This window comes from Panthera tigris, chromosome B1, assembly GCF_018350195.1.
Source record: "Panthera tigris isolate Pti1 chromosome B1, P.tigris_Pti1_mat1.1, whole genome shotgun sequence".
NCBI classification, from domain to species: domain Eukaryota; kingdom Metazoa; phylum Chordata; class Mammalia; order Carnivora; family Felidae; genus Panthera; species Panthera tigris.
Genome location: NC_056663.1, coordinates 121,589,228 through 121,605,961, shown reverse-complemented (window position 1 = coordinate 121,605,961; position 16,734 = coordinate 121,589,228). Strand labels below are relative to the sequence as shown.

Genomic DNA, 16,734 nt, shown 5'->3' with positions numbered 1-16,734 from the left:
ATTCCACCTTCCCTTTTCACAGGGAACCCTATGACTTTAACTGTATTATTTAATGTTTCTTTATGACTTTTAATTAACATTTCAATTTTTTTTCAATACTATTGAGCAAGTCGTTGCCATGGACATGCTGACTACCAAGCAGAATGACTGGGATATCTTAAAATCACCCACATTTTCTCCCCCTAGTTTTGGGTAGTATGTATTCTTCAAGCAGAATTATGGAGAAAAGTATCAATACCATTAAAATTGCTCTTTCTTTTTTCTCTTTCTCTTTCATTCGATTCAACACTATTATATGTCTGAAACTGAGAAAAGTCACTGCTACCATGTGGTTTTGTCAAGCTGTGGAGCTCTGAGAACATGGGGTGAAGAGGTTCTGGAACTCAGATTTCCCTAAGGAATGTTACCACGTTGCTAAGCTTTGCAGTGTATCTTAACAACCAGGGAGCCTCCTGGGCTCTTTGTAGCAACAGTGGGAGAAACTGGAGGGAGACAGTGATATTCTACTGGATGCATTAGACATTAGGCTGTCTCTGCCAATTAAAAATTCCCAGCTCAAGTGCAAAGATTTAAAGAAATCAGTGACAACTCAGCATAGACCCATTATGAGGCTTGGAGTGTATCAATAGCCTTGAGTTCCTGTGAGCAAGATCACCTTCTTTAAAAACTGTCCTCAGGTATAATTTTAAATTCATCATTAAAATAATTTTCAAAAAATTTGGGTATGATTTAGTTAATGGATCTCAGGTTCATCCTCTTTTCAAGACTATGTGAAGGCCAAATAAATCTGTTTTGTGGTAATGAGGTATTATCTTTTAAAGTAAACCACCTAAAAAAAAAATAAAGTAAACCACCTGTCTTTGAGGAGATCATACAAATAAAATAAGCTAAGTTTGTGGGATAAAGACATTTGTTCTGTGGATAACATTCAACTTCATTTAACAAATACTGAACATATACTATGTGACAGGTATTGGGAATACAGAACTTAGACTAGACCATTGCCTGCTTGATTATGATATCCTATGGAGAGAAGCGGAAAATAAACACAGAAATGAAAAAAAAAAAAAAAAAGCCAGGGAATAACATGCACTTATGGAGATCGCCTAAGGAGAGTTAGGGATAGACAGTGATCCAGGCAGGGAAGATGGTGGGAACTACTTTAGAGAAGGGTAAGGAAGCCTTAGCCTTAGGAGAAAGTCTCCTGTAGGCAGAGCAATGAATGCAGTGAAGATCTTAGGGGCATGCCTTTTAGGCGAGGTGACCTGCAAAATGGTTCAGCATTCGTCACCTAAATAACAATCTTTACATCTCTAGGAATTCTTTGTAACTTACAGCTGTTTGTTGATCAGATGTCGTATCCTCTTGTTTTAAACATACATCTTACATAAGTGTTACTTTGGACTAAGATTATTAATATTTAATACAGATTGGCATATTTTATGTTTGTTAAAATTTTTTTTTAGCATTTATTCATTTTTGAGAGTGAGAGAGACAGAACACAAGCGGAGGAGAGGTAGAGAGAGAGGGAGACACAGAATCCGAAGCAGGCTCCAGGCTCTGAGCTGTCAGCACTGGGCCGGACGCGGGGTTCCAACCCACAGACCGCAAGATCATGACCTAAGCCAAAGTGAATGTTCAACTGACTGAGCTACCCAGGCGCCCCTAGATTTACATATTTTAAAAGTAACGATGACCAGATTTAGAACTACATGATTAATCATACCTCTGAAACTCTAGATTTTGAAGATTTTTTGTCATGTTAGTCTAAATAAAATTCAGTGACTTGCTAATATATAGGTAGATTCAAGAGGCTATAGAAAAGGAAATACTGCTCCCAGAAGTGCTTGCACGATTCCCTGAATGACAAAGGGTAATTTTAATTAGATTTTCCATCAGTTACCACTGTACAGGTTTTTCTCTTCCTCTTCAAGGCAAAAGCACAATGCTGGCATCACAAGTAGAATAGAATTATAAATGGAACTTGGCTACTTTCACTCAGCACATCTTTTTGGACATAGCCAGGAGGGCTCCACCGAGGTTTTGCAACACAGACAGTGAGGCGAGACCCAACATACTTACTGATAATAACTAAAACGCTCATGTTTAGAAATTGTTTAGCTTTTAAAAGGAATTAATAAAAGAAGGGTAAGTTTTCTAACACACCTGTTGGCGTTTAGTTGCGATGACATGTGCCTACCTGTTTGGAAAGATTGGAGTTAAAACCTGTTTATACAGCTCCTGTGAGCAACAGTTACTGACACACCATAGTTGGGGTGATTGATTTTTTTTTTTTTTTTTAGTACTTTGCTCTACCACAACTGTGGAATTCATTCTTTAAAATCTGAACATGGGATGGCGATGTCTTTCTTCCGAACATCACCTGTCATGTGCATCAGGTGGGGAAAGAAGGCTGAGAACTGCTGCCCCATATTATACAGCAAATACCTACTAAGCTAAAATAGTGGAAACAGTGTGTGTGTGTGTGTGTGTGTGTGTTGTTTTCTTTGTGGTGTTTTTTGTTTGTTTTGGAGTTAAAAAATACCTATTATTTATCACAAAACTGTAAATAATTCATGGCACATGACAGAAGTTATTATAACTGATTTCGTCTACAGAGTCCGTCCATGATATGTATTGACCAATTTTGCATTGATGGGATGCTCTAATATTGGTTCAGGAAAATGTTTAGTCACTTCATTATAAAATAAATGAGATTTCTGATTCTCTAACAAAGATTATGCTTGTTTATCAACAAGTAAATTATTTTCTGGTCCTCTATTAATTCCTTATTTTAATAACATGTTCTTTTCATGTTTCTCTTGCCTTTGGGGGGAAAAAATCTAACCTTTTGTAGAAGAATGAATGATTCATTTGTTTAGAGTTTATGTCTTAAAAAAATTATAGCCCCAAATCAATGCTTATAATAAAGAGAAATCTTTAAATAGAGAAATATTATTTTAAGCCAATTCATGAACTTTGGAAAGATATCCACTAAAATCAATGCAAAATGTATTATCAGTCAGTTAAGGAGTGTTAAAATCTATATAGGCAACAAGTGGAAGAGAAAGATGTGGGCCATCATTAATAGCAACTAAAATAGTTTTGCTTTTCTTCAGGCTTGAGTTAGTTTCTTTTTTTGTTTTTTACATTAATAGACTTTATTTTTTACAGTAGTTTTTAAGCTTGCAGAAAAATTAAGCAGAAAGTACAGGGAGTTCCATATATCGCCCCTGCCCAGTCTCCCCTATTATTCACATCTTCACTAGTGTGTTACATTTGTCACAATTTATGAACAAAAACCATACATTATTATTAACTAAAGTCCATAGTTTACATTACCATTCACTCTGTGTTGTACAGTTCTGTAGCTTTCAACAAATGCATGATGTCATATATCCACAACTACAGTATAGAACAGTATACTACAGGCTGGTTTCACTGTGCTAAAAATCCCCTGATCTCCATCTATTCATTATTCCCCCACTGTCCCTCTAGAACTTCTGGCAACCACTGATCTTTTTACTGTCTCCATAGTTTTGCTTCTTCCAGAATGTTATGTAGTGGGAATCACTCAGTGTGTAGGCTTTTCAAACTGGCTTCTAACAACATACATTCTAACAACATACATTCTTCCATGTCTTTTCATGACTTGGTAGCTCATTTCTTTTTATTACTGAATAGTATTACACTGTATGGAGGTACTACAATTTATCCATTCACCTATTGAAGGACACCCTGGTTGCTTCCATTTTTTGACAATTATGAATAAACATTCATGTGTAGGTTTCTCTGTGGACATGAGTTCAAATCCTTTTGGGTAAACACCTAGGAGTACAATTGCTGGATCTATGGTAAGAGTATGTGTAGTTTTGAAAGAAACTTCCAACCTGTCTTCCAAAGTGGCTGTACCATTTTGTGTTCCCACTGGCAATGAGTGAGAGTTCCCGTTGCTCCACATTCCTGCCAGCATTGTCAGTATTTTGGACTTTAGCCATTCTAATAAGTGAGTAGTGCTATGTCATTATTTTAATTTGCAATTCCCTAATGATAAGTGATGTTGAGTATCTTTTTATATGCGTGCTTATTTTTCATCTGATAATCTTCTTTGATGAGGTGTTTATTCACCTTTTTCACCTAGTTATTAATTTGGCTATTTGTTTTCTTAATGTTGAGTTTTAAGTGTTCTTTGTTACTCTGGATACAAGTCCTTTATCATATATGTGTTTCAGAATATTTTCTCCCAGTCTGTGGGAGACATTGTTTTAAGAACTTTTGCAGGGAAAAATATAGTTTCACTTTTCTTCAGGTTTGAGATAGCTTTATTTTTTCATTATTAGATCACTTGCTAGAACAATTCAAAGTACAACTTTGTCCAGACTTTTTCATTTATCTAATTTCTGAAAACTTAAGTGTAAGTCAGACTTTCAACAGTACATAATGTATATTGGATTTTGTAAAATTTTTAATGATATATGTGGATAAAATATTTACATATTGCCTGAATCCCTTTGACATTATTTCAAAACCTCCAAAAGAAACAATAAAAGCCACAACATCAGGTAATTAAATTTTCTGTAATACAAAAGAAAGCCCTATAGCATCTTTTAAAATATAAAAGCAAGATGAATTCCAGACTTCTTGAAGGCACTGTTTTTTTTATAAGAGGAGAAAGAGTTTTCTTCATTGTTTATTGACCTTTAATACCAGAATTTGAAGTATGTCATTACCCTTCAAATTAACCTAAGAAAGGATTAATGAGGGTAAGACACACCCAGTAGAATAGCTGAACATTCTAGCTGATGTCTCAGTCAATCTCATCAGGTTTCAGATGAAAAAATAAAAATCTAGGAAATAAAATAATTGATCCATGGTGACTTAGCTTGTTAATGGAAAAGCTGGGACCATACATCTCATTTTAAAGTTTCAGTTCACTTTAACTTGAAAGTTAACTTGAAAGTTCCACTCTCCAAACTGTCTATTGTACCCTTTTCCTCCAATACAGATAAAAAATGAATTTACTGACTTAATTGTGCAAAAGGTCCCACACAGAAAGAATGAGTAAGGCTATAGTTTGGGTTACACAAAGAGGCTGGAATTAACTCATTATTTATAAGGAACAATAAGAAAATATTTTTATTGATAGATAATAGTACTTTATGAGTTCAAATATTTTAACATATTTTATTTAGCCTAGAATAGTTTTAGAATTTATGAACGTTAGGTATTTGTGGTAACAGGACTGATAACATATACCATACACTCTGAATGTATACCATGGAAAACTTGAACACAGATTCTTTGGTCTAAAAAATAGTCAATGAACTAAAAATGTCTGCCCCAACAAAATCTTGAGAGCAATTTCTAGAATATGGACATATTTTGATGCTGAAAATTATTCTGACCAGAAAAACTCCCTGCCGTGGTTAGAAATAAAATGTGAATTTCCTAGTCCTGCTATCATGAATAAGATAGCTACGTAAGATAGGAAATATACAACAAACACCAGAAAAAAACCCTTCTTTATATTTCAAGATAGCATGCCATTTTTTTAAAGTTTATTTATTTTGAGAGAGAGAGAGAGAACATGAGTGGGGAGGGGCAGAGAGAGAGGAAGAGAGAGAATCCCAAGCAGGCTCCAGGCTGCCAGTGCAGAGCCCAATGTAGGGCTCAATCCCACAAACCATGAGATCATGACCTGAGATGAAATCAAGAGTTGGATGCTTAACTGACTGAGACACTCAGGTGCTCTAGTAATATGTTATCTTTAAGAAAGTTTGTTTAACTCTTTCCTATGTTAGTAATCCAGAACTTTCCCCCCACGTAATTGTAAATTCCCTGAGAGCCATAACATTATCTTTGATCCCTTAGGCCTATGACACTTTAGCTATCTAATAAATAATTCCAGAGTGATTGAAAGAAAATCATTAAATAATACTGAAAATTACAAACAACATGTCAAATGTTCTCCAGTTTATCAATTGTAGGTACAATATCATTCTTTTATCAGATTTACCCCCCTTATTTTTAGGTTTTACCATCCTCTCAGAAGATGATACAAATTTAAGAAGGTGGTTTTCTAGGGGTACCTGGGTGGCTCAGTTGGTTAAGCATTGGACTCCTGATCTCAGGGTTGTGAGTTCAAGCTCAGCATTGAGCTCTGTGCTGAGGGTGAAGCTTACTTAAAAAACAAACAAACAAACTGATTTTCTTAAAGTATAATATGAAAGGTCTTCATATGTATATTATATCATAATATGAAAGGTGTATTCATGTAAAGCATATTTGTGGGTATTGTATTTTAAAGCTATCATTTTCATTTACTATATCAAAATTGATAACCTGTTATTTTTATGTTGGTAAGCTAACAAAGTGACCTTAAATGTAACTAAATATAGAGTGTATTTTAAGCTTCTCACAAATGTTTTGAATTTTCCAGGGAAAAATTCTTTGCTTCCACCCATACCCGAATTCACTTCAATGTTTACAAAAATTTAATCTGAAAGTATAATAGCCTCACATTGCTTTGACAAGGGAAACAACTCAGCAGTGCAAGCAATGAAGAAATATTTGATGTGTAAGAAATGTCAAGAACCCCTCATCAGAATGATTGTCATTTTATGATTTCAGGGTCAGAGCACCTCTGGAAGCGAAGTTACCAGGTAGAACCCCAAGACATTTTGTGGCAACAGTGGAGAGGGGCAAACCAACATCCCGAGAACATGAGCCTCAAGTCCCCAATGTCTGCTCCTCAGTTTGAGAGCAAATGCAGCCATATTATGGCTAGAAATGGAGGTTGTTTTCTAGTCCGGCACACCCCTCATCCCAGAAGGGTGTGCCACATCAAAGGTAAGGTGACTCAAGGTCCTAGAATGTTTCCCTTTCTCAACATTTGGGCTACTTGATGATTCTGGTGGGTAAGCACAGGGATACTGTTCAAAATATGTAACCAATAGGGAGGCCCAGGTTTTGAACATTAAGACCAGATGCCAGCATTGGAGTTAGAGCAGAGGCTTACAGGCATCCTCTGTGCCAGGCATTAACCCTTGGTTGGGAAAGGGACTATAAATTTGGTCCCTTCTTGAACTTCCTTCCTCTCCTCTTGCAATACTTCCCTTGATCTCATCACTTTTTTTTCTAAATATTTTGCAAAGTAAGCTACTTCTCCCCATGGCCATGGTTCTAGCTCCATTCTAGGCCATTCTTATCCCTTGGTCTGACTACTACTTTTGCAATTTGCAGCCTTCTAACTGCTCTACTTCCACCCCTGCCCTCATCCAATCCACTCTCCTAAGAACAACAAGAAAGATCATATTAAAATGTAAATTTAACTGCTTAAATATCCTACTCAAAATCCTTCAGAGACTTCACATGCACTTAAGATAATGACTATCTTGACATAGACTAAAATGTTTCCTATGATGTATGTGGCCTCTGCCTCTTTTGACTCATTTCCTATCAATACCTACCCACCCGTCTTCACTGTACATAAACCACACTGGACTTGCGTAAGTTCCTTGAACACGTAATAAGACTTTTCCAACCTCTGGATTTTCACTCATACTATTTCCTCTTGCCAAAAATTCCCTTATTACTTGCTGTTTCTCATTTTTCAAGTTTCTTGAAATGTAACTTAAAAGAGACATTCTGGGCTCCATATCCTCAATCTAAATTAAATTTCCTTATGTTATATTCTCATAGTATTCTATCACAGCAATTGTCTTAAGTCAGGTTCTCTGGAAATAGACTGTAGTATGGAGAACTGTTTGAAGGAGATTTACTGGGGCTGCTCTCAGGAACAACATGTATAGGAGTCAAGGGAAGCAGGATTTAGTAGAACTTGAGCTGTGATACAGATACAGTAGAGGTCTCAGTCAGCCCCATAAGGAGCCATGGATGGCTTTGTAGAGGTATCTCAACTTGAGGAAAGGGGGTAAGGCCTTTGTAACCCCCACCAAACGCTCATTGGTCAAGTTCCCATCGTGCACGAGAACTATCTTCAGCTGGAAGCAATTCCCAGAAGGGACTCAGCATGAGCCATCAGTAGCTGACACATCTGTCAGGTGGACAGATGAGTGTGCGCATCCTGAAAGCATGGTTTTGGGTAGATGCCCCTCCACAGTCATTGCAGCTCGTGACTAAATATTTTTATTTGATTATGGTCAAATACCTTCCGCTAATTTGTGAGCTCCTTGAAAACAGAAGACATATCTGTTTTACTCACCACTTATTTCAATTTCCCAAAGAGTGGCTGCCACATGGGAGGTGCTAGGTAAATTTTTGTGTAAGGAAAGAAGGGAGCTTAAATTATACCCAGGTAAAATTTAGAGCCTCTCATAGATTTTTAAACAGAGTTCATGTTCTACCTCAGCTATCTAGTTGTGTGTCCTTGAGCAAGTGATTTCATTCTTTAAAAAATCATTCTAGCTGTATTATAGAAAGTGGAAGAGGAGCAGGGGCCTAACGAGGGGTTGGGAGATAAGTTAAAAGATGGACTTAGTCATCAAAGTGAAAGGGATAGAGAATGGGCCAGGGCAGAGTAAGCAGAGAAGTGAAGGCTGAACTTTGGGGCAGAGCAAGAGGAAAAGCTTAGGTGAGCAGCACAGAGGAAAACAAAACAAAACAAAACATCAGAAGGTTATGAGATAAACCAAGATTCAGTGAGAATGGCTGGGGATGATCATCAAAGACAAATTCCTAGAGAAGATCAGGAAAATGAAAGCCAAGAGAAAGCAAACAGATATTACAGTAGAAGTCATAGATGACCTCGAAATCTATTGTTGTGGCAAAATCTGATGAAAGAGTTTTTCAAAATCCACATGAGAAAACCATTGCATTTAATTGGAACTTTTTTTTCTATGAAGGCAAATACTACCAAATTGAGTGTAATATTTTTTCTGACTTTCAGATACTTGATATATAATATATAATTCTTGTATATGTTATTTCACATTCTGCCTTGAATATCTTATACCTATAATTACAGCATAAAACTGTTGGCAGGCAAGGGATGGAGTTTTATGCCTTCAAACACCCTACAATGCCTACCACAAAGCCTTGCTGATAGTAATATATGTTCACATATAAATATATGTTCAATTGAATAGAAAATTTTATTGGAAATCTTTCAAGGATATCCATGCAAATTCTAGAAAGCCTAGTAACTGGAGTTGGATGAGAAAGAGGAGAGCAGCAAACTGCTTTGTTTTGGCCGTTAACAGCCAGTGCTTTGAGCCCATACTGAGTAAAAGGACACTACAACTAGTTTCACTAGTTTTACGCCAAAGATAATTCTTATAGTCCATTTTACCAATATTCAAATGTTCTAGTCTGTTGAGATCTAATGTTATTATCAGTGATAAATCTTTTAAAAATTAAATCATCAGTATGTTTGTTCAGGGACGCCTGGGTGGCTCAGTCGGCTGAGCAACCGACTTTGGCTCAGGTCATGATCTCACGGTTTGTGAGTTCGAGCCCCGTGACGGGCTCTGTGCTGACAGCTTAGAGCCTGGAGCCTGCTTTAGATTCTGTGTCTCCCTTTCTCTCTGCCCCTCCCCCACTCATGCTCTATCTCTCTCTGTCTCAGAAATAAATAAACATTTAAAAACATTTTTTTAAAAAAGTTTGTTCAGTCTAAGAAATGTCAAGTTAAAGTCTCTATTTGTGATACATATAGGCACTCTGCTAACAACACAACACAAGCCAGTTTCTGCTCACAGTGTAGTTTGGAGGAGATATAAATAGAAGGAAATAATTATAATACAGTGTGTTATGTGCAATAATAGAAGTATGGTGAAAGTTGAGGTGTAATACAGAGATAGGAAAATTACTGGAGGAGTATCAAGAATGCATTTCACGGAGATTTGATTGAGAGATACATATGATAAACATTAAGGAGCAACAATTAGTAGGAGTTGGACCTTTATTGGATTTGGGAATGGAATAACAAGTCTAGAATTACTACCAGTTTTTTTAGCTTGGTTGATTGGGTGGATAGTGGACCAACTATTAGTCTTGAGCATATGGGAGGAAGAACATATATAGGAGGTAAGATTAAAAGCTTCATATCAAACATGTTGTACTCGATGTGCCAATGGAACATTCAGGAGCAAATGACCAAGTAGAGAAACGGATATAAGGACTTGGAGCCTAAGGACTGGATGAGTCTATAAAGTAGATTTGAAAAGCAGGAACATGTAGGTTAAAACTATAATGTTATTGCTCAAGAAAGCAAAGAAATGCCAAAAAACCCTGAAAAACACAGGGATGTATAGACACAGAAAATCCAGAGAAAGAGACTGAAAAGAAAGGGCAGAGATGCTGGGTTGAAAAATGTTGTCTCTGAAAATGGAAAGAAGTGATTTTAAAGAAAGAGGGAACAGTAAATGGGGTCATCCATAGAAAGGTAAATGCATGTAAGAGATGAAAATTTTTCATTTAATTTACAAACTAGTGATCTCCACAACCTCTTCTATCACCTAGAATAGAGAAAGTTTGAATTTATAGACCTGAGGATATTAAAATCTTACATTTGCTTGGCAGAGGTTTTTGAGCTGTGTTCTGGAGTCTTAGAAATCTGTGCAGGAGACAAACATGGAGTAAAATGTGCTTGAACAAAGGACACAACAGCCAAAGAAATTTGAGTGTCACTACTGCATAGAAAAAAAACATTATATTTAGTCATGGGATTAAATGAGACTTTTCTTGTTTCCAGAACTTTGGCTAAAGCCAAATTTCAAGATCATTTGTGCATGACTTGCTAAGAGGTGATTTAAAAACTGGCTCTACCATGGTAGCTTATCTCCAGGCTCTTTTGCTTTAGAGAAGAGTAAAAGTTCATGAAAAGGAAAGAGAGTGAGGATTTCTTTGACAAGAGTCTTTGGGGTGCTGTGTACTCCCCCTCCCCTCCATGATGAACAGTAGTAGCTGCCTTCACCGGTACCTTCAGGGCTTTCCCAGGGGACCATTTATGGAGAACGGAGGGTCTAGAGAGGAGACTGAGATCTCACTGGCTAGCAAGATCCTTGCCTGTGCTGTTCCTGGTCTGCCCTGTACTGTTTCTGCAGTGGAATATGGGGAGACTATTCTTGGGGTGAACTTGTTCTGTATCTTCTATGCTATGGAAGACAGAGAATGGTGTCTGATTCTCTTCTAAAATCTAAAGACAAGAGCCAACTGGAGCTGCCTGAAGCTAGCTATGTCAGTGGCACAAAGACTGGGATTAAGTTGCTCTCCCACAGAAGACTAGGCAAAGGGCCTTGTTTCCTGTGGGCTAGAGTGGACACTCAGGAGGAAGCTGGTCAAGAACTGTCTTACAGGTACCCAGCCCAAGAGGACTAACCACTATAATAGGACAACTCCAGCCAAAAGAGGCTGGTGACATTTTGCCTGGTGTGAAGGTGGGAAGGAAGAGATGTTAATAATTTTCTGGTAGGTACATTATCCATGAGATTTCCTCAACCAAGGGTCTCCAAAGAACCCACAAAAATGCCTCATGAGAGAAAGAGCCAGCATTTCTTCTCTGTCTCACAGATCCACTTTCATAGATGCCTCAACACTAAATTAAAACCATTCGGCAAGTAAGACTCTGTGTCCCTTTAACCATTCCTTCATCTTCCACCCCAACTCCAGAGGAGCTGGAAGCAGTGAGTGGGGAAGGGAGAGTGGAAGAGCAACGTGGAGGAAAAACAGACCACACCCCCACTCCCCTGCTGGTCTGTGGAGGCTGGGTCATCCTTGGCCTGGAGAGGATGGTGTGAAATGGAATACTAATACTTTTACAACACCAGCTATGCTGATAGTAAATATTTTTGGCATCTTTGGTGGAAAGTTTTGTACACAATAATGATTATTGCAGTTACTTATTATTTTTAAATCAAATTTTAAAATAACAATTCTAAACCTTTTTGTTTTAACATTTAAAATTTAACTTAACCCAATATTAGAGCACACTCATCAACTAAGGAAACAATTACCTTGGACAAAAAGATAAAATGAGAGTATGTTCTCATTAAACTGGGGCTGCATATTAGAAAATTAGATAGGAATGTGATATTTGAATCTTCTGGTGACACTCTCCCACAAGGTGAGTCCCTCATAATTACAAAGGTAACAGAAATTTGATGCCCTATAGGGGGAGCTGGTCATTCCTAGGCCCAAAACTCCATAACCTAATTCTCCTGTATATTCAAAGCAGTTAATGAAACTCCCACCAATGTTGTCCTAATCTTCTTCACTGCTGGGTTGAGTTTTACATTTCCCTGACTAGCTTTAAATCATTTAATATTGTCCCATTTGACTCTGAAACCACTTTAGTGCCCTTCCACTTTCTACATTTCTGGGTAGTTCTTTCCCAACTGTTGGATAGATAGAATCTGAATTCTTTCGTATTATGTATCACCATTTTTTAATTAAAGGAGATAGCAGAGAAAATAAGGATTTTCCCCTTGATTTGTCTTCATGTTAATATTTTATTTATTTCATTTGGTAGGCAGTTTTTCACCATACACCTGGGCCAATCACTATCTCAGGTGTTTAAGATAAAATGGTAAGATGTGATGCTATCTTTAAAAATGTTATTCTCATTTCTATATGGAACCAGTTACTATCAGTAAAGTTCTAAGTATCAGACTAAATAAAAGCTTTATATTTGGCTGTGTTATTCATTCATTTGATAAATAATCATAGAGCACCTACTTTGTGCCAGGCACTATTCTAGACACTGGGAATAGAGTAGCAAACCAAACGCACAAAATCCATGCTTTCATGAAGCTTACACTCTAGGACAGCTCAGCCCAGCAATGTGCAAACAGATATGACAAGGGACAAATGCTATGAGAAAAATAAAAAGGCATAACGGAACAGAGTGTGAAGGGGTGCATTTCAGACAGGGGTTTCAGCAAAGACCTTTATGATGTCATTTGAGCAGATAGGTAAGAAGGGGGGACTGATAGTACTAGAAGGAAATTTAGAAGAAAATGGGCACAAAAACCAAAACAAAAAACAAAAAAACAACACTATCCAGAAGCTTCTTGTGCAACTTCTTGGAAACAAGACAGCTGCCTATTACTATCTCTCACAATTCACGGATTAACATCGAGCAATGTCCTGTACACCCTCATTTCCTAAACTGTCCGACACGTCATGACATAGTGTTTACACGGAAAAGAAGATATGTCTATAATTCGATATATGACCCAGAAGCAAATAGCTGTTACAGGAGAGTGAAGGAGCCTAGAAGCCTTGGACATGAGGAAGGAGTTTGCTTTGCACTGCTTTTTCCTTCCTTACCTCGCTCATAATCTACCTCCTCCTGCCTCCTGTTCCTAGCTTACACAGCTGTCTATATCTTTTGCCAGTACGAAAAAAGAGCCAGTGTATGTCTTTTAGGAGGCCTTATTATATTGAGACATTTTGGATGCTTTCAAACGTCTAAATGTACTGTTCATGAAAAGGGCTATCATAATCCCGCTTGGTCATTATCAAAACTTGGGAAATGAAGCGTCTGTCTGGGATAGAGGCAGATCTATTTATTCCACTTGACTCTCAGACTAAGATCAAAGATGTGAGCTTGGTTCTCAAGGCTAACGAGATGGCAGAACATTTCAAGGAAGCATGTATTGCTAACATAATTTGCTACACTGACTTTCAAAGAATATCCACCTAGCATTCATTCATACGATTTGGAGTCTGACATCTTATATACACTTAATATAGAATTGGGAAATTACTGATCATTCAGAGAAAACCTGCCAGAAACCTAATCTGGTTTTTTTTTTTTTTTGGTCTTTTTATCCTTACTCAACTAGGTTTGAATAACATTCCCATCTGTACTGTGAATGATGATGAGAACTCACTGGGAACATTGTGGGGTGTTGGCCAGTTCAACCACTTAGAGAAGGATGAGACACCATTTGCCAAATGCGGTTACCCACCCAGCACTGCGACCCTGGAGAGTCCTGTCAGAGAAGTCACACCGGCCCCAAACCATATCAAAATGCCCCCTCGGCCTCATTCTGGTGAGTCCCTTGCGGCTAATGAAATCTTTCCTGAGGTCTCCTGCAAACAACCAGAGGTGGTAGGGGGGATAGTCTGTATGATTGCTAATATAACTGCAGCGATTTTAAAATATAGCAGCCAACATAGCTGCAGTGATTTCCCACTGTGAAACAGGTTATTCATTATAAAATTTTTTTATTCTTCTAATCTCATTTCAGTAGCCCAAGACATATTTGGTGTGGTTCTAGTCTCTAATTCCAACAAAAGTAGCTTAAGAGATACTGAAAATGAATGTTTACCCAACATGATAGGGAACCTACTGCAGACAAAAAGTGAGTCAGGGAAATGCAGTAGGGATGGAATTACATGTTTACATTTCTCCCTGCTGGATGGCCAGCTCCTGAAGGTCAGGGACCAGGCTTATTCCCTTCTGTGTTTCTGGTATCCTTGGTATCTCCCCAGGTCCCAGTACAGCGTTTGATCTTCAGTAAAAAAATTTTTAATTAATTAAATAATGTTTATTGAATTGAAATGAAAAGGGATTAATCAACAGAACACCGTGATGACTATAGTTCACAATACTGTCTTGTATATTTGGAAGTTATGAAAGTAGATGTAAAATTTTTCAGCACAAGAAAAATATTGATAATTTTGCAAGGTGATAGTTAACTACACTTAACTGTGGTGATCATTTTGCAATATATACATATATCAAATCACAGTGTTGTACATCCTGCACTATCATATTTTAAAAAGCACAGCATGGCAAAATCTAAAGGGCTAGGTAAAATAGAAGGAACTCTGGGTATTGGAAATTGCTTCCAGTTCTCCTTCTCTTGTCCTGTACAGTTACCTGCCATTATTAAAAGTTTCAGGGCACCTGAGATTGTTTTGGTATAGTGCGGTAAAATAATATTGTCTTTCAAAAAGCTACAATAAGAGGCATCATTAGTAGAGTACTTCCTATGTGATTCCATTCTAAGGTCTTCACGCTTGCTAACTCATTTCATCCTTTCAAAGAGTTCCTCTTCCTTTCCACTAGCAGTAGAGAATAAAGCCCACACATTCCACCTACTGTCGGGTGTTCCTTCCTATACCATAAAACCCAGAAACTTAACAGTTAGGTTTGCAAGAGTCCCCTAATGGGAGTTAAGTGTTGCCACCTGATCAGATGTATATTTCAGATGTGGGGCTAAGGTCATCGTTTTGGTTGCTGTCTGCTCTCAAGCATGACTGGAGACATGGGGTTTTCCTGCTGCAATATCCCAGTGTTCAGATGCTGGATTTATGGGTGTCAGATGCCAAGTCAGCAGATACGGTGGCTTTCAGATTGCAGCATGTTCCAGTGCCTCATCTTTAGCCTCAGTGATGTGACAGCAACTCAAGTGTCAGTGGCATCCTGACTCCCCTTCTCCCCTCCCCCCCCCATAAAGGCTGTGCCCCCTGGTGGGCCAGGTGCAAGACGTTCTTGAAGTGATTTGTGAGGGTCAACGCCAGAGTTCACTGCTCCAGCCCTTCCAGTGATGTTGCAAATACCGCATTCCCTGTCTTATTTACATTTTTGCTTAAAATAGAGTGGTTTCTGTTTCCCCGAAGTGAACACTACCTTAATAGACCACCACCCATAACTTTGTTCTTCCTACTTCCTGTTCTCTTCTGGAGAGGTAACTTTACAATGGTTTTCTCTCTTCAGCTAGAACTAACGAATTCAGTTACTGTTGGGAATATGCACAAAATCTTTGCATCTCTTAAGAAATTGTTTCTGTTGACTATGTAAAATGATAGCATTATTTACAGAGAATATAGCTTTATTTAAATTAATGCAAAATGAAATTAAGCAAATATTTAAATGGTTTAAAGTGATTTAGTTAGATGATGCTATGAAATGTGTAAGGTTGAGAGACTGATGAAATAAGAAATATAATTAAAAATGTAATTATAACTCAATACACATCCTCTGCTTGTGGCCACAGGGCAAACAGCACACCTATAATCTCTTTAATTAGGAAAAGTGACAGCTATATGGACAGGAAACAGAGAAAAACATGTTTTATATGAAATGTGCACTTTTAAAAATTAGTTTACCCGGATCAAGAAAATTCTTCTAGTCTTTCTTTATATCATCTTCCTGGGCATTGAATTAGTTTTGTAAATATCAATATGCTTTAAAAAAATTTTTATTAGTTTTTTTTTTTTTATTTTTGACAGGCAGAGAGAGACAGAGCACATATGGGGAAGGGGCAGAGAGAGAGGGAGACACAGAATCCAAAGCAGGCTTCAGGTTCTGAGCTGTCATCACAGAGCCTGATGTGGGGCCTGAACTCACGAACCCTGAGATCATGATCTGAGCCGAAGTCGGACACTCAACCGACTGAGCCACCCAGGCGCCCCTTAATATGCTTTTATTATATTATTCTGGTATAACTCTACCTGCAAGTTTTTCAACAGATCCCTGAGTTGACTTTAATTAAAATCCAGATATACTCTCACTTATTTCAGCAACTGATGTATATGTTATGTGGTAGAATTTTCTTCTGTTTGATCTAAATATATATTTTTGTGTCATCATTTCAGAGCCCTGCAGAAAAATCAGGGAGTGCTTCAAAACTTCCAGTGAGAATCCCTTAGCAATTAAAAAGGTAAAGAAACAACTATTTACAGTTACCTATTTAATTTGACTTCTGTCATTTCCTCTCCTTCTCTTCACATAACTTTCTGAAAAGGCACATTTCATAG

General features: G+C 37.6%; 1 protein-coding gene across 3 annotated transcripts in view; it reads left to right on the top strand.

Moving 5' to 3' along the window:
* The first annotated feature begins 413 nt into the window (after positions 1–413).
* Positions 414–16,734, top strand: part of CB1H4orf17 (chromosome B1 C4orf17 homolog) — a 41,208-nt gene continuing 24,887 nt past the window's right edge. For 2 of the 3 annotated variants that reach the window (XM_042982705.1, XM_042982704.1), the window contains exons 1-4: positions 2,377–2,399; positions 6,631–6,849; positions 13,809–14,018; positions 16,573–16,637. In XM_042982705.1, the coding sequence (XP_042838639.1) occupies positions 6,723–6,849; positions 13,809–14,018; positions 16,573–16,637 (402 nt within the window). In that variant the 5' untranslated portion in view covers positions 2,377–2,399; positions 6,631–6,722. Of the gene's footprint in view, positions 678–2,376; positions 2,400–6,630; positions 6,850–13,808; positions 14,019–16,572; positions 16,638–16,734 lie in introns of those variants that run through there. The other variant, XM_042982706.1, reaches the window with a different exon arrangement.